The 23,805-nt window shown below is 39.6% G+C and overlaps 1 protein-coding gene across 2 annotated transcripts; it reads right to left on the reverse strand.

Annotated features, from left to right (window-relative positions):
• Nucleotides 1–1,365: 1,365 nt before the first annotated feature.
• MYL10 (myosin light chain 10) lies at nucleotides 1,366–23,805 on the reverse strand. Of its 2 annotated transcripts, none has more exons than XM_009819718.2 (7): nucleotides 23,661–23,805; nucleotides 15,744–15,830; nucleotides 12,909–12,984; nucleotides 11,338–11,442; nucleotides 7,733–7,811; nucleotides 2,686–2,734; nucleotides 1,366–1,921 (listed from the first exon to the last, which is right to left on the reverse strand). In XM_009819718.2, the coding sequence occupies exons 1-7, from the start codon at nucleotides 23,661–23,663 to the stop codon at nucleotides 1,823–1,825; spliced, it is 498 nt and encodes a 165-aa protein (XP_009818020.2). In that variant the 5' UTR covers nucleotides 23,664–23,805; the 3' UTR covers nucleotides 1,366–1,822. The 2 variants fall into 2 exon arrangements, with proteins under 2 accessions (XP_009818020.2, XP_059685217.1); XM_059829234.1 differs by lacking the exon at nucleotides 23,661–23,805 and adding an exon at nucleotides 23,457–23,574.

Below are 23,805 nucleotides of genomic sequence, written 5' to 3' on the forward strand. Positions count from 1 at the left end.
CCATAAGCGGTGGTCATACACCTATGAAGAAAAACACATTCTGGAGAGAAAAGAGCCATCTTGTGAAATAGAGGTAAGAACTATGGTTGTACAGGAAAGCTCAGCTTCTGGGAATAAGCCATGAGGTGGAAAGAAAAGTCCTGCAGACTCTTGCATTGCATGAAGTTTTACTAGTCCCCAAAGCCCAATCAAGCTGCACACCTTGTTGGGAGGGATGGGTCTGGGTGACCATGCAACTGTTTCAAATGTTACGGGAATATATGGCAAGAAGTGCTAAAGCCCTCTCCACATCTTCAGCAAGATTTGTGCAAGAAAGGGCCAAATTTTGCTTCTGGCAGTGTCCACCAATATTTTTAGGAGAGATAATTACTGATAGGTACAATTGTGAATCACCCATTTATACTAGAAAAACATTGCTGTTACAGGAATATGTGTGCTTCTGGACATAGGGGCAAGGGGTGACATTTATTATATCAACATTGTGCCTGCTAAGAGCCTTCTTGTTCCAGTTGTCCTATATTACTGAAGTGCACTGGGTGCAAGGTTTTACAGGAACAACAAAAAATGCAGGTGGGGATCAATGTCACATCCCTGAGTCATGCAGATGCTAAAGCTTTTTCATGTAATTTCTGCCCCTCCTGATGAGGGCAGGATGTGACACCTTGCCCTCAAGTTCTCTTTCTACAAAAACTAAGATGGAAACAGAAAATAAGTGGCTCGTTACTTCCTCTCAATGTCTGTGGGACTGTGGTGCCAACAACAGTGATGCAAAAGGAAACCATTTTCATTAGTTGTTAAAACAGCAGAAGCTTGTTTTAGTTTGGCTGCAACATCCTTCTGACTCCCACGCAGGAAGTATTCATGCAATATTCCACATAGGCAGAATATGTCCAGTTCCTAGAAGTCCAAATACAAGAAACTGTAGCCCATTTTAGAAACTACACTGATCTTGCCTTATAAACGTGAGAGGTAGTCTGCTTTCATGTGTAACCCTGGGTTACAGTTCGTGAGTTCTTTTCTTCTCTTTGTCCCTAGACTTTCAAACACTCTTTGGCAAAAGACATCCTTCCAGTGTGAGCCTCACCTGTAAAACAAGGCCAATGACCAACGGGTGAAAGACTGGTCATTATTGTTATTTCATGGACAACCTCCTACCCATAATAAAGGTACCTCTGAAGGGGGAAATCTGTTATTACTGGTTTCTAAGTGCGCCTAGGGAAATTTTACTATGAGAAAAATAGCCACTATTCCACTACTTCTGTTCTTTTGCACCAAAGCAAATGAGTCAAGTGGCTTATGAAACTGGCCGCATCACTGAGACGGAGAGGGCATATTGCATATTCACAAGAGCTTAAGATTGTTTTATTTACACTTTCATTGCTAGGGGCTGTGAAATGGAACAGAATTCTATTTACCAAATACTTTTCCTGGTGCAGTAAGTTAGAGGATTTCTCAATTAACACATGGAGCTTATGTATAAAAGACAAGAGGTTAAGCAACACTGCAGTGCCCAATGGACCATTTGGTGAACATTAGGATTGTCAATAAATCACGAAAGCGCCAGTTCATCAAGCAAATTCCATTTTAAACCACTGACAGGAAAAAAAAAAAAAAGATGGGAAAAAACTCACAAAATTGGTATTTTCATCTTTTGTAAAAACAGGAGCATTAAATAACTTTAATCTAATTTCAATTGTTTTATTGGTTCTCTTCTGATGACCACATGGCTTCACATACTGAATGTTTAGCCCTTTGTCTTGCACCCAAAACCATTATGAAATAACTTGGTGCATCATCACAGGAGAAGCTCATCTTTTTCCTCTTAGTCTTTCTCCTCACCATGGGTGATAACATAACAGAGGTTCTTATAGTCAAGATTACCAGAGACATCTGGAGGGAAAGCAGCAAACATCTGGTTGATCTGCCAAGCAAACAGGAGATAAGTGTTATACACATAGGACTGTGGGACAGAAACATGTACTGCTTTTCATTTTCAACCCTGTTCAGCTCCCTTCTGCCTTGATCCGGTAACCACTATGGAAAATTTTTCCTTAGCTTCAGTAAAATTGAAATAGGAATTAGGACACAACTATTTAATACAGTCCTGCTATAATCCCAGCAAGTTCCCTGTCGAAAAGAGCTCTCTCTGAAATCCAGGTAAACCCTGGCCAAATAATGTACTACAGTCTGCGCTCCAGTCTGTTCTTGCCACAAACCAACTCCACTCAATCTCCTCTTCTGAAAATAAAGTCCCTCTAAATTCCCTCCAGCCAGCAGAATCCGTGTTCAGTCTCACACAAACCACAAAGTCAATACCTCATTTCAGAACTCATTTCAGATTTCAAACAAAATAACTCTCACAGAAATGGAAACCAGATCACAGTCCCCACCCAAACCCACTTGAACTCTAGTAAATTCATTGCCCAGCTCACCATAGGAAAGAACAGCAAGAGATAGGCCACGCTTACACTTGGATGGAAGTCCAAAGAATCTGTTTGACTTTGATTTAGCCATGGAGCTATTCAGAAGAGATGCTTTGAATTGTTCCTAATTGCTAGAGCCGGCATCAACCTTCTCTCAGTCTGGATTTGAGCTAAATTCATGCTTTTAAAGAGGGACAAATACTTATTGCTGAATAGTAGCTGGAGATAGATTCCTGTTTTGAATAAAGCAGAAGGTCCTTACCTCTTCTTGACTGAACCGGTCTGCCTGTGTCATAAGCATTTCTTTGATGCTGTTCAAATAAAATGAAATAACCTGATTATAGGGTGATAATGGCACATGATAATTCCGATGGCAAGATCCCTCCTGAAGTCGCATGAAAGAAAATCTGTGTGACTGCATAAATTAGAGCTCTTAATCCTTACATGATATTGTAAGAGATTTTCTGTGGGCACCCATCAGTGTCAATGCCTCGCTCTGCCAACTTATTTTGCTTTTGTGACATTTTATAGAGGTTTAAAATTGTTTAAGGTTATTACTCTAATTGAAATACAGCAATTTTGTATGCTTATCTTAACATAAAGTGGTAGGTTTTCTCACTTGCTGCTTAAAGTTTGGATCACTTAACAAAACCAAAAGAGAGAATATTTTCTGTAAAATCTGAGGATGAAAGGAACAGAGCATGAAATGAGAAAGAGGACTTGAAAGAGAACTCCAACAGCTATTCCGAATCATCATCTGAGAATCCCTTTATTTGCATGCAGTCATTCCCAGAGGAGACTGTGAAACTGCATGAGACCTGTTGTATTTCACGGTACAATGTCTTGATCTGGAGTTACAGCACTGTAACAAGGAGCTTATCCCACACACAATCTGCATCCTATGCAATTACATCAAAGAGAATATTTTGGGGACAGACCCTTAGCTGATTTAACCTCTGTTTTCAAATCCATTGTGGGAAGTCAGTCGAGCATGTAATTTTTTTACCTAAGTTTATATCTGAACAGAAAAGCCAGGAAGAATAATTACTCTTTCTAGTCTAACCCCTTTAGATAAAATGTCTTTATATTTCACCCAGTTACTCATGTGCTGAGGGCAGTACATGCACAGTGTGCTAGAACATGTACCAGTATGAATTCAGTTATACCACATAAACATCACTTGCACTAATAATTTCCCCTTCCTGTAGAAGAATTCCTATATTAATTTCAAAGAGTTTGCATTCACACTGAAGAGGCTGAGTTGTCTCCTTTTGTTACTACCAAAGGTATTTATACATTATCAGGATTTTTTCTAGATCAGTAAAACAGACTACAAACCTGTGATAATAGATGAGCCATCTGTTGTACAAAAACAAAAGCTGAAACAAGTATCGAAATCTGTTTTAGTTTGTAGATTTGAAAAAAGGCTGCTTTTTTGAAGAATTTGTTGTGGGGGAGGTAGAGCAATAGCTCTTCTGGAAACAGCCCTTTCCGCTTTTTAAAGTGAATATTTATTTCTGCTTTTTAAAGTGAATATTTAAAACTATTTATAATAGAAATCATGCCTGCACAGGAACAGTTCCATATGAGCAAAATTCACCTACTGTGGATGCAGATGTTCAGGCAAAATAGTAAAGCTTCCCTTTCTGCTCCCACACACCATGCATCTTGAGTGAAAAAAGTCACACAGATAAAAGTGTAGTTTTGATGGCAAAGCTACAACTGTACTTCCTCATATCTCTGACACACATATTTTTTTCCAGTAAAAGGCTACAACAAAGACATATCCCCATTTGCATAAGAGGCATATACACTTCTGAATCTATTTCTTGTTGATGTGAAGTTCTCATTTGGAAGGACAGAAAGGGAAAACTGAAGAAAGAAGTTTCTGGGTAATGAATAAGGATCTTACCCACAAGGACAAGAGTGAAAATATCCATGCAAGTTTTGGGAAATACTCTGAAGTCACAGACAGAGTTTAAGCTATTTTTCCTGCATTACTTTACCATTCTCCTTAGTTAGCAAAGTCTTTCTTCATGTCTTTCTCTCATATTGCTGTTTCTGTTTTGTTATACTGGCCATTTGTTATGTGACTGCATTTTTTGAAGTGGAATTCTCAATGATCAGTGGGTGCAAGAGTAGAGAGATCATTTTCATCAGCATAAACTGATTGTTGGATATATGTGCACTGGGGCAAACAGCATTAGCAAACGTAAATAGGATGTGTGATACAGAAGGAGCTTGGTGAATCGAAGGAAGCACTTACAGCAATTTTGTCAGAAGTCACAATTAAACTTCATCCCAAACAGGACTGAATTAAAAAGAGATCTGGGCACTATGTGTCTTCTATTCACATGCTTAAAGTATTTAGGGGAAAAGAAAAGATCAAATATCTAACTATAATCTTCTGATGCACCATCCAGTAGGCTCTGGCACACTCATAAGGAAGAAGGACTGAGTTAAGGATCTATGCACATTTTCCATTATTTATTTTATAGGGGAACGAACACTCACAATATCCAAAGCTAGAGATTATGCACTTTTTTCTTTGTGTATCATGTTTTCTTTCTTAAAGACTATTTGCTTCTCAGAAAAAAAAAAAAAATCAAATCTTCTGGACAAAAAAGAATATCCATTTGCCTTGATGTAGGAGTCTAAATGTTATCTCTTGCCTTGGCTGACATCAGTTCCTTCTACAGTTACAAATACTTTGTTGCATTCTTATATTTTCAAAATCTTTTTTTAAACTATCTGTGAAATCTCTGGGACATTTTGGTTTTCCACTGGGCTTGCCCTTTCTACAGTGCTGTCTTGAGAAAAACAGGTGAGTTGAAATAAGCAGTGCTCTGCAAGTATGATGAGAAACATCACTGGCTCAGCCACACTAATCTCCAAAGGTCCAGAATGCATGTAAACTCCCTGGGTTCATTTTCATCTGGTACAAATCTGAAAAGTTTTGTTGGCATCAGCATTAGACACAGTTGATGTTGGCCTGACTCACTTTGTCCAATGAATGGCATTCAGGACTGAATCATCTAACCTTTCCAAATGCTATGCCAGTTTACACCAGCTGAGAATCTGACCTAAAGCATTTTCTCTTTTTGATGTCATGCTATAGGAAGGATTTTATGCATGGTATAACGATGCAGACAAACAAAGTCTGTCACTGAATTTGGAAGTAAGTTATAAACTCCTGGAGCTTCTGGAAAGGTTAGAAGACTCCATCCCAGCTACCATCAGATGGACTAAGTGAGTCATTTCCAGACTAGAGGTGAAAACACGCAGAGGGAAGAGACATGAAAATCCCCAGAAGGATGTTAACTCCATGAACATAAAAAGAAGTTCTGATTAAAAGGTCAACATGGCTGGTTTTGGAGAGAAACATTCCAGGATTTTTTAATATGGAGAAATATTATTTATTAACATTAACTGTCATATTGAAATGGCTGTATAAGCCAACATAAAAATTATTTCAAAACCTTCAAATGTCTAAATTTTGGAAGCATATGAATAGAAGTTAAACCTCAAAGACATTCACGGAATTGATTTAATGGTTTGTTCTGTAATGATCAACATTACCCTCGGGTCTAATAAGTAAACATTATGCTCTGTTGTGGTGATGAACTAAAACAATTGTCTAATGTTAGCAGTGCAGTGGGGGTGGGGACAAGGTTGACTTTTTCCATGAAGGAAAAATAAAAGTATTTCTCTCTCATCTTCATTTTGGAGTGTGATACCGCATTCCTAATTTGCCCCAAACTCCAACTTGCTTCCAGCATCCAAGGAATGTAGAACTGGACACAGGGTGGCAAGCTGCAGATTTTGTATGCAGTATATTGTTACAGATAGTGGTGGGAAATATAACATTTCATGGGTTTTGTATTATCAGAAGGTTGTACTTCATAGTTGTGATTTCACTACCGTGTGATCTCGCCTATTTGGCAACAGGCTACATTTTATTCTGATTGTTTGAGTCACTTCTGATGTGTTTCTCTGACTGTTCTTCCCAAGCTGTTTAGAGAATGTTAACCCCAAAACAATCAGGACGACTGTTAAACATCTGTTCCTTCTGATTGTTTGCTGCATCCACTTGTGTTTTAACTAATTTGTAAGTTCTTTAGTGAAAAGACTGTCTCTTTGCTTTTATTTTGCATATTGTGTACCATAATAGGACTCTCATACCCACTGGGGTACTGTCATAGAAAAGCATATTGGTCATGGAAAGAATTATTGTACGTGAATTTTGTATTTTCAACTAACTTTCATGAGTCATTGCTAATTGCAGATAATGTCATGGAAAACTCCACCTTAGAGGTTCTAAGAGGTTTAGTTTTCATTTACCTTATCACAACATTAGCAGAATTAATTGATGCAAATACAATTTTGTAACTCATGGTTCCCTAATAAATTTCCTATACATATTATGCTTTATAAAATCGACCTGACATGGCTGCTGCAGTAAAAGTATAGACCCCAAATTCACCAAGGAATTTAAGCATATGCATAAATCTAGGCACATAAAGCACTGGAGCCATAGGTCAGACCTCCTCATCTACTGCCCTGATTTGATATAATTTCTCTCATTTACCTGAAGGCCTGCTTACACCGTTCTGGCAGTGCAACGAGGATTTACATTTGTGCAATTAGCACTTAAAGTCCTTTTACCTTGCTTTGTTTGTGTAACAGGTTATGAATACAAATTAGGTCCTGCCTCCTTATTTAAAAAATAGCCATATTGACAATAATTGCCATATTATTAGCAGTATTATTTGGTTTGGCTCCCACTGTATTTAGTGGAATTTTACAGAAAATTATTGTCTAGAAGCAGAAGTTATGTGTTGCTCAAACAGTAAACACATAATAAGAAAAACGTCCTCACTAAAACCATGTCCCAGAGTTAATGAAATTGATCACTTTTTTTAAAAGGGGACTTGCTTTCGCATTTTAGTCAAGCACTCTGAGAGTTGAGCACCAGACATTGATTTTAATTTTACATATGGAGTTAATCTACAAAGAGTCATGTGTTGATTTATATCCAGACCTTCAAAAAAGGCTATCTAATGGCCTACATGTGATTATATTTCCGTTGCCTCTTGCAATGTCTGAAGACAATAACATCTCTTTTTGGTATACAAATACATTCATACAATAGTCCAGTCTCTTAACTCTGGCTTAAAAAGCTAAATGTTTCTCTGCCTGACAGTTCCTCTGTCTCTTAAAATACCGTGAAAAATATAGCTTTTAAGCAGTTCTTTAAACTTGTGCAATTATTATTATTATAATAATAAAAGGATTTGAAATAAACTTACTAGTCTGCCTTTATGTGGCCTCTTCCTTCTGGGTCGAAAATCTTAAAAGCATTCAGAATGGTTTCTTCTGGGTCCGTGCCTAAAATTAATGAAATGTAATTCAGAAGCCTGGATGTATTTCTATAGCTGCCGAATACTTGCTAAGTAATTGCTTTCACTTGAAAACAGTGCAAAATGGAGAATTCTGCAGTTGTAGGTTTGAAGACAAAGGTTCCTTAAGTTGGCAGCATTTGTCATGTCAGATAAACAATAGAGGTGAATAGTTCAACGCTCAGAAGCTTAAAAATAATAACTCATATCTATTCTATGTCTGCAGGAGAGAAAACTTCCAGGAACTGGTCTCCAATATCAGTACCCAGAGGATTAGTGGCTTTCAGAAATGAAAATATAACAAACTGTTTCCCTCACTGGCTTCCTTTAATCTTGTACTGTACGTTCCTTTTAAAAACACTTTTTGATGTTACTTGTTCTTCATTATATAGAGAAGAGGTTATTTCCCTCACTAAAGGAAATGGAGCTTACCATAAAATCAGAATGTCAATGGAATGCAATGGAAATAGGATGATCCATGTAAAATGGTGGTCTGCGCTTACGTTCTCTAGTGCGCTTCCACTTCTCTTCATAAAGTGTTACTTATAGAAACAGGATTGTTTAAAGCACTATCTATGGCTCCAAGATTTTGCTTCTGCTCTTAGCTGGGCCACAGACTTTTGGTATGACTTTAATTTCCCTGCTCCTCCGTTCCCAGCAGTAAAATGATAGTAATAGTCTTATTTTTCTTCCATCCTTTATCTGTCCCATCTATTTAGACTGGAAAAAATTTGGGTCAGGGACTAGCTTTCACAGTGCCTTAATCTTGGCTGGGGTTTCTGACTATTCTGTAATACTGCCGATTCTGAGTATACTCACTTGCAGTCAGTTTCAACCCACACCAAAGGATACGCTATATACTCTGTTTCTGACTATTCCCCAGTATTTCAAAATATTATGGTAGTATATATAATACAAATCATTATTTATAAGTCTAAGAAACCAAATTTACAAGCAGGTAGACTGACCCATGGACAAATGAAGTTACTTGGGATGCTGAAATGTTGAAAGCATCACTTTTTTTAAAGGTAATAACATGAAGAATTGCAGTTTCAAAATTTGGTGGAGATAGAACCAGAATAGAACCCAATCAAGGTTCCCTGCTCTAATGACTACATACACTCCTGTTGCCTTCTTAGTTTTCTTTGTTTAAAGGTTTCACAAGGATTAGTAGTAGTATCTTAGTGGATATAATAGTGAATAAACCTAAGGCTATATGGCCTTCTCCTTGTCACACACTGGCCATGTGTATTTTTTTGCCAAGTTGTAGGCAATGTATTCAAACTACAATGATTATATGATCAATACAAAGAGCATTGGTATTTAATGAGTCTTTTGGTTGTCCCACGAAGAGAAACATCTTTCAGCTCTGAGAAAAGGTCTGCATTTTAAGTAGTCACCACTGTGTGGGGGATTTTTTTTTTTCCTTTCTGTGTTTTACATTTTCTACTCTGTCATATCCTTGGACTTTGGCTTTGAAGAGAAGCAATGCAGCAGGCATTCTTTATTGATTAGCTGGTAAATAAAGTGGTTTCTTTGATGTGCGGCATCTCTGTTTTCTGTACAAATTGTATTATTCTGACTCCCTGTAGAAACAGCTCCATGTGGTTGGCATTAACATAAACCGAGTTTTGTTAGCTGTTCATCTAGCATCATAATCTCAATATACAAAGCTAAAGCTCGTCCTGAAAATCCCAGCTTCCCCTTTATGACAGAAATCAATTATAGCACAACAAATTTTACTTAGAAAGCACCTTTCACCAAATTCTCTGAGTGGTACTTAGCTAATAAAGAGTGTTGCAAAATTGCCATATCCACTTCCTCTAGCCCTTTCTCCCTTTCTAATTGCACTACAAAGGCTCTTCATCCCAATTAGTTTTGATTGGGAATGTGCAGTCTTTTGGCTCTGCTTCCTTTGCATGACAAACCCAACCAGAAGGGCATGACAAGCACAGCTGTGATTTTCCCTTCACCAAATGGAAATTAAAAAAACCCTCCTCCTCTGCTAGTAGCCAACAGGAAACCTGCAGACAAGAGGGGTATGCTTTACCATTCACCTTCCTGTGCTGGCTCTGCTTTTAGGCCACACAATTGGCAGGGCCAGACTCTTTGCCAGCTTCAGCAATTGAAAGGGACAAGAGGGAAGAGGGGAAAGGAAGAAGAGCTCATTTCCATGCTCTGTGTGATCATAAGCATCACAAATAGACAGGAACGGGTAGCAGGGCACCCACAAGAAACAGTCACATATCCCAGAAGGAAGATTATGGAGAAGGGCACTACCTACTCTGCGAGAGGACATCTGGAATGTAAAGGCAGAGGTACCACTGTGATCAAGACAGATTGATGTCTGGGTAGTAAAATCCCCTCCTCAGTGTCAGTCTACAGCCTTCTCCATCACCTCTTACGCTTCCCAGACATGCTGTGTTCCTTAGCAATAGTGTGTTTCTTTGAGGACTAGCTACACTAATTCTTTCTTTCAGACCTCTCTATTCTCCATTCCAAGTGTAGAAAGCCCTTCACTGAAATTGTGCTCAGCAACTTAAGGCCAGAGTCCAGCAGCAATACAATAAATGTTTTTAAGAAGATGGGATCAGATTTTTCCATTTTTCTGTTAATTAGTTATTTTAACAAACTTCTGGCATGTGCTTGGCTAAGGCCAATCTTGCTTTAAAGGTCAAGGCTTTAATCTATCTATAATGCATATAGGAAGATGACTAGAGGTTTCTCTTGGCCTCATACTCCCTCTGTTGCAGTTTCTAGCCATTAACAGTATAAGAGATATGACTAAGTTACTAGCTCGCACAACAAATTTAGTACCTGCATTTTCTGAACTCTCTACACTGATGCCTATATATTCTGTGGCAATGTGCAAAATCCCTCTCCCTTATCATTGTAAATCCACTGAGATTAAATTATTTCAATTTATCCACTCCATTAAGAGCTACTCAGCAAAATCTTCATCCAATGGCAAAATCACTATTGACCTCAACGTGAAACCAAGGCTGGGCCACTGGGTTACAACTAATACAGAAAGTGAGGGAAGGCCATATTGCTCCTTCATGCCCTATAACTGCAAGGATGATGCAGAGGTCATGTTTGCATAATGAGCCAAAGGAGTGCAGAAAGTTTTTTTGTAGAAATACTGAAAATACTATTAAACTAGCTAACATTGGGAGTGATACCACTATAGCATGAGCAACAGACTTCAGCCTAGGAATCTACTGATGGTGAATAACTCATCTGCACTGTGCTCCAGGCTGCTGTGATTTCATTACTTCTGGACCTCAACTTACCACTTTCATGTTAGCTTATGTAAGCTGAGATCACACCTTTGAATTGTCCTCTGGACCGTCCCTTAGCCTTTGCATACTTCAGCTCTGTCTGCAAAAATGGAGATCACTCCTTGCCTTTAAGCATTGTTCTGTGGATACATTATTATAATTTGCAAGGTGCTGAGATATTTCAGTGCTGAGGATCTTTGACAGATACCTCTCCAACCCCCCAAAGGTACTTACCTTTCAGCTTTTCCCCAAACATAGTAAGGAAGACAGTGAAGTTAATAGGACCTGGCGCCTCTTTCACCATATCTTCAAGCTCTTCATTCTTGACATTCAGACGACCTGCAGCAGAGATCATTTTTCATAATAAATCACAAATTGTGTTTCAGAAAATGATTCCCATTCATCTCCTCCCACTAGGGAGCTCAGGGCCCTGTGCAACTTTGCTAATAACATGCTAAAACACAAGTCCAGAATACCCCAGTGTAAAACAAATTGGCAGAGCTGGCTCTAAGATCAAAGGGTGACTGAAGGAGTAAGAAGGATAAATAATACAGACATGGCCAGCAGTGGACAAAAGAAGGGGCACTTCCAAATAAACTGTTTTTCGTTTTTGTTTTGGGTTTTTTTTTACCTCAGGTGAAATACGGGCCCCACTGATATTAATAGAGCAGAGTTTAAAGTGACTGAAGTGAATCCAAGGTCTCAGTCTTTGCCCTCCTGTATATTCAGATGCCTTTCTGAGTAGAGGGCAGATGGATGACTTGAGTAGTCATATCCCTTCCCCATCCTTATGCAGTCCTATTGATGAGAATTTAGACCCTGGCAACCCTACTCAAATTGAGCGGTAATTTGCTGTGACTATACTTTACAGGCATTGAAGGGCTTCACTGAACAGGGAAGATACCAGAACTTGGCCTTAAGAAATAAATATTTGAGGGTAACAGTAGCTACAGGCCAAAGTTTGCAAACCTCGTTGTCACAATAAAAAGTTCAGGAGCTTCTGCTCTTTGCACTGACTCTGCTGGCATCTGATTCCACCCCAGGGAGCACTAAAGATTCTTATCAAACTCTTTTTAATAAGATCCAGATGGCAAAAGCCCAAATGCCTACATCACTGTTCAAGCCTCAAATGTTGCAACAAGGATACAACTCCAGGTTTGGGATCATGAGCATTTTGATTTTTCCTTTCCGTAGGAAGATTTGCTTTAATCTGCTTGATATTATGAGGATTGCGATGCACATGGACTGGACAATACCTAATCTCATGACATGCACATTCCACCCCACATAAATGCACAACAGCACAGAACCTCACATGAAGTCCTCCTACTTTCCTACTTTTGTGTGGGCAGAGGGGTGGCTAGTCCATGACAACAACATTAATTGGTAGATATTGCATGGCTCCTAGATGAAAAAGGTGCAGCCTGTGAAGCCTGGATTCGGAGGCAAATCAGAAATGCCTGGCATGGACCCCTGCTTGGGTGGGCTTTTTATGAAATAGTTGCAGGGGAGGGATCAGTGCCTTTGGAGAGTTGCCAGCTGCACAGCTCTGTTGCACCCGTCAGTAAGTCCCAGAGAGACCTTGGTTTCGCTTCTGAAAGAGGCTGCTCAGGAGACTTCCCAGCTGGAGCTATGTATTAAGATAGCAACTACCATAAAGGAGGAAGATCAAACTGAACACATTTCCTTTTGCCTCCTGTGTATCTCATTACTTCCCCCACTGTAATTCTAATACAAACTTTTCTTATGCGCTTGAAATTTAAACTGCATTTCTTTTAAGCATTTAATTATTACTACCAGTTTACCTAGTGCAGCAAATGTGTCTCTCAAGTCTGCTTTGTCAATAAAGCCATCCCTGTTCTGATCCATGATGGTAAAAGCCTGTTAGAAGAAAAAGGAAAATTTATTGCCTTTGCTGTGTTGCACTGGACAGTGCTACAATCACACATACCAGTCCAAGGGCGTATTATATCCATGGTGTAAAGAAGAATATTTAACTTCCTTTGATTCATCCACATCATGCCACATCATTGCACTTTCCTCACTTTCAACACATTACCGTAACTTGGCAAGGGGCTTAATTAAACCCACCCAAACTTCTTCTTACTAAATTAATGCTCAGTGCAGCGTGTAGCTGGGTTGAAGCCAATGCTGGCAGCTCCAGCCATTCAGACCTTAACCCATAAAAGTTTGAATTAGGGAGGTTTTAGTTAGGGAGGATTTAGTCAGTGGTTACTCTGCATGTTTTGTACCTTTCCCATACCTCATTCCTTTGTGCAGCTATCATATTCTGTGAAACATTTAATTACTGTAGATCAAGCTAAAGTCAATTTCTTCTGGGCCTCAAAATGATCCTTCATACAGAGATAGCTGAACTTTCAAAATACAGGGAAATGTAGCTTTTATAGTATTATTTATTCAAAGTTTGTTTCCCTTTCCAATAAATTGTATCCTTCAGACTGTACTCTGTGCTCTGACTGACCTTGATGTGTTGACCTTAAATACTTCTTGTCAGGAAAAATTTAACTTTTGATAGAAAAAACCCAGTTATTTTTCTATTTTCAGCCAACACAGAATTTATGTACTCTAACCATTACTTACCAAGCCAGCTAGCTGCCTATCTATTTACCTATTTACATGTCTGTCTATTTGCTGCTGTCACACTTTTAATGTTTCATTGATTTTGAAAGATTTTAACGACCTGAAATGCCCCTGGTCATGCTATGGGGAATATTAGTAGAACAAGGCATGTCTCTGCAGCTGGTTATCTGTCTGACGTGCACACCAGTACGACCAGGAATTATTCTTACTTCAGTATTATTACAAAAGACAATGTTCTCCTGAGAATACAGCTAGTGCATTGCAGCTACAGTAACTTGCAGAGTTTTAAAGTCTACTGCTCTACAGGGTGCACTTCTTTCCATGATTGTATTTTATCAACATATCTTCATGTAGTTTTACCTCTGATTTCTTACAAAGCCCCACTGCTCACATTCCAGTTTGCCCATGTGATTACTTGCAGCATGCATGTTCACAACCCTTCATTTACCTGCCAAACCATCACCTAATAAAAAATTAAGCCCAACTCTTTAGAGTTTCTTTCCCTCCTTTTGGAGGGGCTTTCTTTAAATGGTGATCCCCACAATTTGGAAGCAAAACAGAAGAAAATATGAAGAACAAAGCAGAGCCCAGCAAGCTCACAGAAGACGGAAAGAGCATTAGGTATGTATTGTAACGGGTGAACTTAAAATTACGTAATAACAGCAATGCTGAAACATTTTTTGGTGAGCTGGTTGAAATCTCTAGATAAGAATATTCTGATAAAAAACAGCTTTTCAGAAATACTTGTCCCAAGTATGCCGTCTTTAAACACAACATGGTCTTGGTTTTCACTGGACCACTCCACTGCCTCATGCTTTTGCCATTATTCTGCCCCCACCCTCACAGAAATGCTCCTAGTATTACCTTATTTAGCGTAAATCAAATACAGCATTCTGACCAGTTCTTTTTGTTGCTACATCTTCAAACAGTAGTCCTTGGAGAAAATGAAACTGGAGGTTCATAGGATACGGAGAAGAGTTGGGAGAAGAGTGTTAAATGTTCCCATTAACGGTGGGGAAAAGGTTAGCGGTTTCGATTCATTTACCTGGGCCATATTCACAGTCTTTTGCATGGGTTTTTAGTCTCATTCACCACTGAGCTTTACTGGTGGGAATCCTCATGAAAAGTAAAGTTGAAAGCCACATGCACAAAATGAAAACAGTAGCTATTTATCACATTCGAAATTGCTTTGGAGATGTGAGTTAGCAAAAAATGGGGAAAAAATTAATAATTTAAAATTACAAACCAGTGCAAAATGTGATGGCCTCACAGACATTCTAGAATGTCCACTCAGAAGAAGAGCATAAACTCATCAAACAAATTATCTGTCATTAATATGCTTCAGCTTTTATGCCAGCCCATTAGATTTGCTTCCTCACAGATAACTAGTCAAAGAATCTACAAGGCATGGTAATACTGAATTCTTTGGGAGCTAAAAGGTGCTTACTTAGTTAATCTCAACATCTTTTGTTTTATTGGCATTTATGGAGAAAGTTGGATGAGGGCTTCTTCGTATTTTTGTTTCTGGTTTGTGGGCAGTATTAGAAGGGCAGAAGAATATTTTCTATTACTATTGTGGAACAGTCCACTAATTAAAGTCCTGGTTCATTTCAATAGGCATCTCTATTCAGGATACTACTTGAGCGTGTAAGACTATTCTTACTTAAAATACCACTTAAACTTAACTTTAAACATGTGCTCAAGTGTTTTTCTGAATCAGGGCTAAAGTGGATGAGATTATAGTTTTCTTTTATTTTGGGGTGGGGGCTTGGGGGCTTTTCAAATAAGTCTAGAGCTTGAAACAGGACAGTGAGGGAGGGACAGAAAGAAGGAAAGAAAGAATGAAAGAAAGAATGAAGGAAAGAACAAACAAGCACACAAGGAAAATTATATACCAGCCAAAACCACAGAGATGATTCAGAAAACAACTGTGTGTTCTATTAAAGCAGATGGAGCATTGAATAAGGATTACAAACAAAACCTATGTTATTCATTAGCAATGACAGGAGACTATAGAGAACAGCAGAATAGTGACCAACCTCTTTGAACTCCTGGATCTGGGTTTGTTCAAACATAGAGAATACATTGGAACCACCTTCTATCTTCTTCTTTGCCTTTTTTGGAGCCTGTAATACAAATAAGAAGATCAAATATATACTACTTTTTCTGTTAAGCACCCATGAAAACAAATTCCATCTTTAACAGAGGGTAAAATATATACAGACAAGTAATACAAGAGGATTGTGTTTCGTTATGACAGGGTTTTTAATTCGATCCAATATATATATGTGTGTGTGTGTGTAAATAGGATTAAAAATGCTGCTTTAGTAATAGATGAATCTCTCACCGAGGCTTTTTGCCATTCCCTTGCTCCACCCTGGAACCTGACAGCTCAGATAAACAAGGACAGCTTGTCACTGTGCTGCCTTAAAACAGGTGAGGGACCCAAAGTGTGACTCTGAATATCACAGCTGGTCCACTGCTTGTTTCCCCAAGGAACTGCCTGTTCCTTGGGTAGAGTTGCCTATGCCAGACCATTTGGTGCAGGAGACTACTCCCTCTTCTGCACTGGCTTTTCAGAGCTCTGTACTACAGGAAGAGTGATGTAAGCTTATCGCCCCCCTTGGAGATGTGTGCTAAAATTCCCAACCTGCTGTTCTCAAGAAATACAAGCAATTCAGTAAGTGGCTACAGGTACTCCTTCTTCCCAGTTCCCATGAAGGGACAAGCAGCCAGACTCAAAATGAGGCCCTGCATGAAGACCCAGTTCAGGAACTATAAGGGGAAATTATATCATTTCCTACATACGCAGAAACATTTAGAAGTCTGCTCTGTCTGGACCAACACTGACTGAACAGATTCTTCCTATGTAGGAACACCTTCTACACTTGGAGGACAGTCTATATTCTTGCACAAACCTATGACACTATGCTACATTGCATTGCCTTACTCGCCCATATAATTTTAATATTCAAGATAGTCATCTTAAATAAAAGGGCAGGCCTGCTTTTATCACTATTCTGTAGTCTCAAGATGGACACAGAAAAAAACTGGGGAAAGAGCTACAATGGTATCTAAGAATCTAATGCTTATGAAAAATAGTCAGAACTAGACTTCATTATATACCTCTGACCAAGGGCCCAACCACCTTGCCTAAGACAATGCAGTTCTTGTTCTGCAGTAAAGAATCAAATCTGTGATTCCTACGGATTGCAGAAATGTTTTAACCACAGTGTTATCCTTACTTGGGGCAGGATAATGAGCTACTTCGCCTTTTGAGTTCCCTTCCAGGCAGATTATTTTTTTCTTTATCATTTTTACTTTTAAACTTCATCATCATAGTCCCACCTGGTTCTCATGTCATGGAAGATTAGTCTTACTTAGTTGGGCTATTCTGCATGAAACAAAAGGCAACTTCTATTGTCTCCTTTCATCAAAATAAAAAAGCCTGTGAAAGTTCAAATTCAATACTGATTTCAAATATCCTGAGGAGCAGGGCAGCTCAAGGAAATATTCCCACTTGACTCTGTTTGAAGTACACATTGTCTGATCAATTTAATTTGCGAGGCAGATTTCTGCACTCAGCCACCCTGTTTTAGATCCCAGGTTGAAAATTAGGACTACGGTACACACTCACCCACATACCCACGCTCCAGACCTGTCAAGCTTCAATCAGCTAATGCAAAGCACTAAAATCTGGAAACAGGAATGGAAATTAAAAGAAAAATGTATTTGTAGAGAGGATAAAAATAAGGATAGAATGCCACCACAGGCATGGAAAAAAAAGTGAATAAGTGGAATGTTTAATGAAAGTAGAAATATTGATCTTGGAATAAACAGATTCCCTCCTCCTCCTACACATGAAATAAGTGTTATTTTGAGCAGTAATGGGCAATCTTCCATGTAACGTGAGGTGGCTGGTGGAGGTTTTCAACACTTCCAGATCGAATGGAAATATTAAGAATAATCTTACGTATTTACGTGTATTTGTTCCCTGAGGTAAAAAGAAAGCAGATGTTACCCAGCGGAGTGTATTGCAAGCTGTCTGGGGGAACTGACCACAGGGCACAAGGCTGGCCTCAGTGTTTTCTGATGGGGTAGTAGAACTAGTTCTCCTGTGCTTGTGTAGCTGGTCTTTCTGAAGATGAAACATGTTTTACCATTCTCATGCTCTGCTCTGACCAAATACAGCATCCATATTCAACATGATAAATACTCCCCATGCTAGCAAACAGTCTGCATCTTTTTAAGCTAGCGCCACAATGAAGGACAGTGAGCTCCAGCTCCAGGTTTTATTAACTTTAAGCGCCAAACACTGGCAATACCTCTACTATTCCTTAGTTTAATGCGTTCTCTGTGCTGAAAGGCTTTAAGCAAGGAATGTAGCTATAAGAAAGGATCAGATAAACCCAAAAGCTGTGGCTCAGTATCTATTAGAAACAGACCAGCAACACAAAAAACACCCAAAAGTTTCTTTACATTAGTGAAGTCCTATTCAAGGCAAAAAAGGTTGAAGACTAATTATCCAGAGAACAATCACCGTACTAGGAGAAATTCATCCCAGTATGGTATTTGTTCAGTGTTACTTTCCAGTTAGTCATCTCCAGGGATGATAAAGGAGATCAATGCCCATGTGGCTCAATCTATCTTTAGTTTTTCTGCTGAAGCTCTGGGTGTAGATCCTATTTATGATCTTCTCATTTGTGGAATGGGGCTGAGACCACCAATACATTTCACAGGGGCCAATGAACAGCTGTTGGAGGGGAATGGCTTTCTGTCACCAGTTTCAAGCTAAGTCTTTTGGCATCACACATATAGAGCATCTTGGATTATCAGTCTCTTGTTTTTTGCGTATGCAGTATTGGGAGTGTAATTTATCTGCTCTAAAAGGCTAGGAATTTCATAGTCACAGAAAGAAACTGCACCTTGATTTTGCATGACTGGTAGATAGGCAGGCGCTCTGAAGAGGAAGGCTGAGAGATAAGTAGGTGGAGCAGGAACAGAATACAGTACATTGTCACTGTCTTTCTGGTGGGTAAGTCAAATTAAAAGGCAGCTCTAGGAGAATATAAATAGGTCTGTGCTGCTGTCTGACAAATCCAAACACTCCAGAATTTTTTAATGAATAGAATCAGGATTCTGACTCTGGAGTATCTCTCTGAAAGAATGGCATAGTAAAAAAAGCAATACAGAACTGAGCAAACATATGGTTTCTAAACTGTCAAGGATTTAGTAGGTGACCTACAGAGGAGCGAGTGGGTGACTGACACCTCACTTCTGTCTGCCTTGATTTCCCCATTTGTAAAATGCAAAGTGTGCCGAGCTGCACTTTGCAGAGAGATTGCTGCTCTATCTTTGCAACATGTGCTTTGAGACTGACATACAAAACGTGCCAGATGAGAAACTGAAGAACTGAGGGTCCCCTGGGCTCGGATTCCGAGGCCTCAATAGCACAGCAGTGGGAAGAATGTTGCAACAACTGAACAAGCTTATTAATATTCCTGCCTGAGTGTATTAATCATCCCATTGTGAAGAAAACAACACTTCACTTTAGAAGAGAAACCACAGGCTTGTCGCATATCACTCATTTGTCTTACTAGTGTTAGCACTCTTTCAATTAGCCTGGATTGTAAAGAGTCTTTTTTTGTTTGGTTGGTTGGTTTGGTTTTGGTTTGTTTTAGAAGCTTTAAATGAAAAAAAATGGAGCTATACCAAAATCTGGTCCCAAGAAAACACTGTTCAACCAGGCATTTGCTTTGAGCTGAGTTTCCCTTACTGAGGTTCTTTATATTTCTCCTCTCTGGCAATGTCAGGGAGCCAGAGAGAACAAGGACAGTGCAGTGACACAGGCAAACAGAAACAACAAGTGTGTGCTGCCTTTGCTGTCTGTATATAAGAATAGAGATTCATTTTTTTATATGTTTCAGAGGGGGGTGTATGTTCAAGTGAATCAGAGTGAAGAAATCTCTAATTTCAGGGTGATCTAAGAGAAAAGGGGGCAGGGAGTCAGCTTATATCTCTACAAGCAAAGGAGGAAGGAGCTGAAAATACTTGGTTCTTACTTCAGAACGTGAGACACTGTATACCCTGATAAATTCGTGAAAGGCTGGTGCTAGAGTAGGTTCACAACACCAGGGATACAAAGGAAGTGACACTGGATTATTGCAGAACTTTATCATCTCAGCCACTTCAATGAATTTCTCAGACAACCCAGAAAAGTACGGCAAAACAGACAAGTTGCTCCAAGACAAAGAAAGTACCGCACCATAACTAGCAGTATTCCACACTGACTGCTCAGGTACACACTTCTACCCTTCAGTAAGTATGAAGAACCGTCCTCTACTTAGCATTTTCTGTAGAGCAAGAATGTCTCCACAGGCAGGCAGGCAAAATGGGCAGCACTGCCAGAAGCCACATTTTTGGTTCAGTTTGAGGTTCCTTGTTTGATCCACCATGCCTTAAATCACTCAGAAAATACTCTCAATAACTAAAGATGACACAGTTTCATGTTCCTGACAGCCAAAGTTAAAACATAAGCAGAAGCATTTCCCCACATAGCAACTTAATGTGTCTTCTTTCATTTTTTTTACCAAAGAAGACACCAGTGGATAAGCAGGTCTCCTGGGAGTCCTCCAGAGAAAAACAGTGGCGTACACTATTAAGAGCCCGATTCTGTTGTCTTGTACCCTTCTGTGTTCATTCAGCCCAAGGCAAACTAGACATAAGATACTACCAGCTTTAAATCGCACTGTTTTACATTTTATACTTCCTTCCTCTGCAACTACGTCCGTGACTACAGAAAAGACAGAATCATCCATCATCTCGCTCAGATTCTGTCCCCTACTGTGATCCATGGTATGATGTTAACTCTGAGTTACTATTACTTTTTCATCCATCACACTCTCTCCTTGTTTTTCATCCGCTCTGGGATCTCAGTGCTGACATTTCCTGTCTTTGAATTTTTGTTATCATTGAATCCAGCTTCTGAATCAAAAGTTACATCTCAGGCCCGTCCAAGGGATTTTTGCAGCACTGGACAGGATTTTTGTTGATTATTGTCTCACAAGTTTGCTCTGATGAGATAATTTACCCTGCCTCTGCACCCATGATCCCAGCTACGGACAAGCCACCCTTTTTTAGCATGGTTTAGGTCCTTTTCATGGCAGGTGAGCAGCATAAGGCCAACCCAAGTGCATGCCTTTGAGGGAACAGTCTAGAGGAGTAAGCAACATAAACTGCTCTAAGGGCACAATTTGCATTTCAAACAAGCAACAGCCTCAGATCATTCAAATAAAACCCCGCGTTATCAGAACTGAGAAACAGAAGATCTTTTTATTACCTACTCTGCACTCAAAAACAGATCCCTCCCTTCTCATCCTCACTCCATTTTATATGTAGTCCCAGCCTCCCACACACCCACACAGACACACACACCTTTGATCCCTGCTAGATACAAAAATCTGTTGGACTGCATCCTCCTTGCTTCACACTCTTGTACACTAAAGCATTCTCCTTTGCCCCACATAAAATCCCTTCCCAATCACAGCCTCCTTTTTTCTCTTGCACAGATAAACAGACAGAATGTATTATCTCCCAAAACCTATCTTGGAACAGCAGATAACCTCTCCAACCGCAGACTGCTCAACCTCTGTGACCCAAAATTCACCAGCTGCTTTCCCCACCCAACAAAATTTCTTCTCTGGCATATACATGTCCTCCTCCTTCATGTAACCAGATGAACAGTCCCTCTCTACCTACACAGTCCTCTGTGCTCACAGACGCACACGTATGTACACACACATGCATGTGTAGATGCATACACAAACACTTCAACAGTTAAACAAGTGGCCACATTTCCAGCTAGTGAAATCAGCATTGCTCCACTGAGGTCAGTACTTGTTTCAGTACAGGTGGTACATTCCAGACAGTTAAGCAGGCTGCAAAACACATTTGATCAGAATGCAATCTATTTTTGGTTATGCAGTTCCCTTCAGCATACAGAATTTGCTACAAGGTGTCACTCGAACTGAATAAACACAGGAATCTTTTGGGAATATGAAAAAGACTTCCCTCTCCTTTCTTCCACCTCTTTCCTTCCCTTCCTCCTCTCCATCAGCACAGAGCATGCGGGGAGACATCACAGACCCAACTTCACTGAAATTCCCTGGAATTAACGGAGAGCTGTAGACAGTTCTCAGAACTCCATTCCACAACACTTGTGTGGTCTGCTCTTGTTAGAAAAATTATCTCCCTGAACCCTGCCTCTCTCACTCTCATCAGCCCTGTATGTCAGAGCCTAGTAGCACTGGCTGACTTGTAATTATTTTTTACTATGCTGCTTTGTCTGCACTAATCCTTTGAAAGTAGCTTTACTGCACATCTGAAATATTATGATGCTATAAAACCTCTGTAATATTTATAAATCCCTTAAGACATCATAAAGAGAGAAAAAAACCTCCCCACAGAGTTCATCTAGCATAATTACATATACATTTCCCTCTGATTAATAAAAAATGATCACTTCCTTATGTAAAGATATTCTTCAGCTTTCTTTCATTACGGCTATTTTTTTCTTTCCATTTTAAATCCGTTTCATGTGCCCCTGTATAGTAAGGTACCTCAGAAGATATTTTCCCAAAACAAAAGGCACAATGAAAAGAACCACCACAGAGAAACGTCAGTTGAACTGGGAGTGAGGAGACAGAATAGTCTCACTATATTATCGCATCTCCTAACTTAAGCAATTTCACCACAGAATGTCCTAAAATATCTTCAAACATCAAGCAGTGTGGCCTGTCATTGAAATAAATAGGAGGGAAGAAAACTGGTAAATAGAATTTAAAAAAAAGAGGAGTGAAGAAAACCTAAGACCCAGCACTTGCCCCCCGCCCTACAGAAGGGCTGGCTTAGACTTTAGTGAAGCTGATTAAAGGGAAACCTGTAAATCCACAACTGAAGAGGCATAATCAGCACACGGCACTGCTCACTTCTAAAACAGTGGTGAAGAACATGATTAGTGGCTTGCATGCTCAGTGTGAAACCACTGACACTAGGCTTGCACTGACTGAAACTGGGACATAGTTTTGTGCATGGATTTTAGAAATGACTTTGAATGTGGTTTTATCCTGCTCAGAACAGCACTTGGATCACATTCATCACCTGCTTAAATGGGATCAGGTTTGAACTAAGCTTTGAGAAAGCTTTTCATATACAACTCCCTCTCCGGTGTTCTCCAGAATCAAATATTCCATAGCCCCAGGGAGCCACTGGGCAGCATTACTGTAAGACAGCTTGAAAAGGACCTGAAAAAGGAGAAAAATAAGGAAAGAGAAAATCACCAGCTTTTTTTTTTTTTTAATATTGTTGTAGTCATTCCTCTGAATTTGCAGAAGACAAAGATAGTACTCAATCTGCCCACTGGTCCTTAGGCAGGAGTTCTTCTTTGCTCCTTGGAATCACATCAAGAGTACCTTTGGTGCAGAGGTGGCTGATGGAGCCCCAGAGCTAAACTCCAGCTGTGAGCAAGGCAAAGACAAGACAGAAATTTCTGCAGTACTTCCTACTTCTCCCTGCAGTTTCAAGAGCAACACAGTTAAAATTATAGATATCCCTTTCCCTCACTCCCCATCACACCATAGCAGACCTTAGCAATAATTAACACCAGCTGTGCCAGTCGTTGCTGCCCTAGGGTATGAGTCTTGGAAAGAGATGTACGAGCTCTTCCCTTCAGCAAGTGTATCTACGTTCCCTACCTTACTCATTTGTTAAACACATGCAGAAAAGTCCTTGGAAGTTCACAGCTCGCTCTATGGGATATGTCTTCATTCTGGATGTGATGCTAAGTATGAGATTTCATGGGGTCCAGTGTGATCATTACTGCTCTGTTTGAATTGTTAGAGTCAGAAAGAAATACAGACAGAGATAAACAGAAACACATGGAAAAGAATAAAACCTACCATACTGCTGCCTCTCCTTCCACCCCTTCTCTGCCAACTGGTCAGCCAGCAAACACAATGCCAATTGTCTCTTTATATAGCGTCACCAAGGAATAAAAATATGCCTGCTCCAAGTTTAGACAATAGATGTAAGGTTGGAAAAGTG

Source organism: Gavia stellata, chromosome 25 (assembly GCF_030936135.1).
Source record: "Gavia stellata isolate bGavSte3 chromosome 25, bGavSte3.hap2, whole genome shotgun sequence".
Lineage (NCBI taxonomy): Eukaryota > Metazoa > Chordata > Aves > Gaviiformes > Gaviidae > Gavia > Gavia stellata.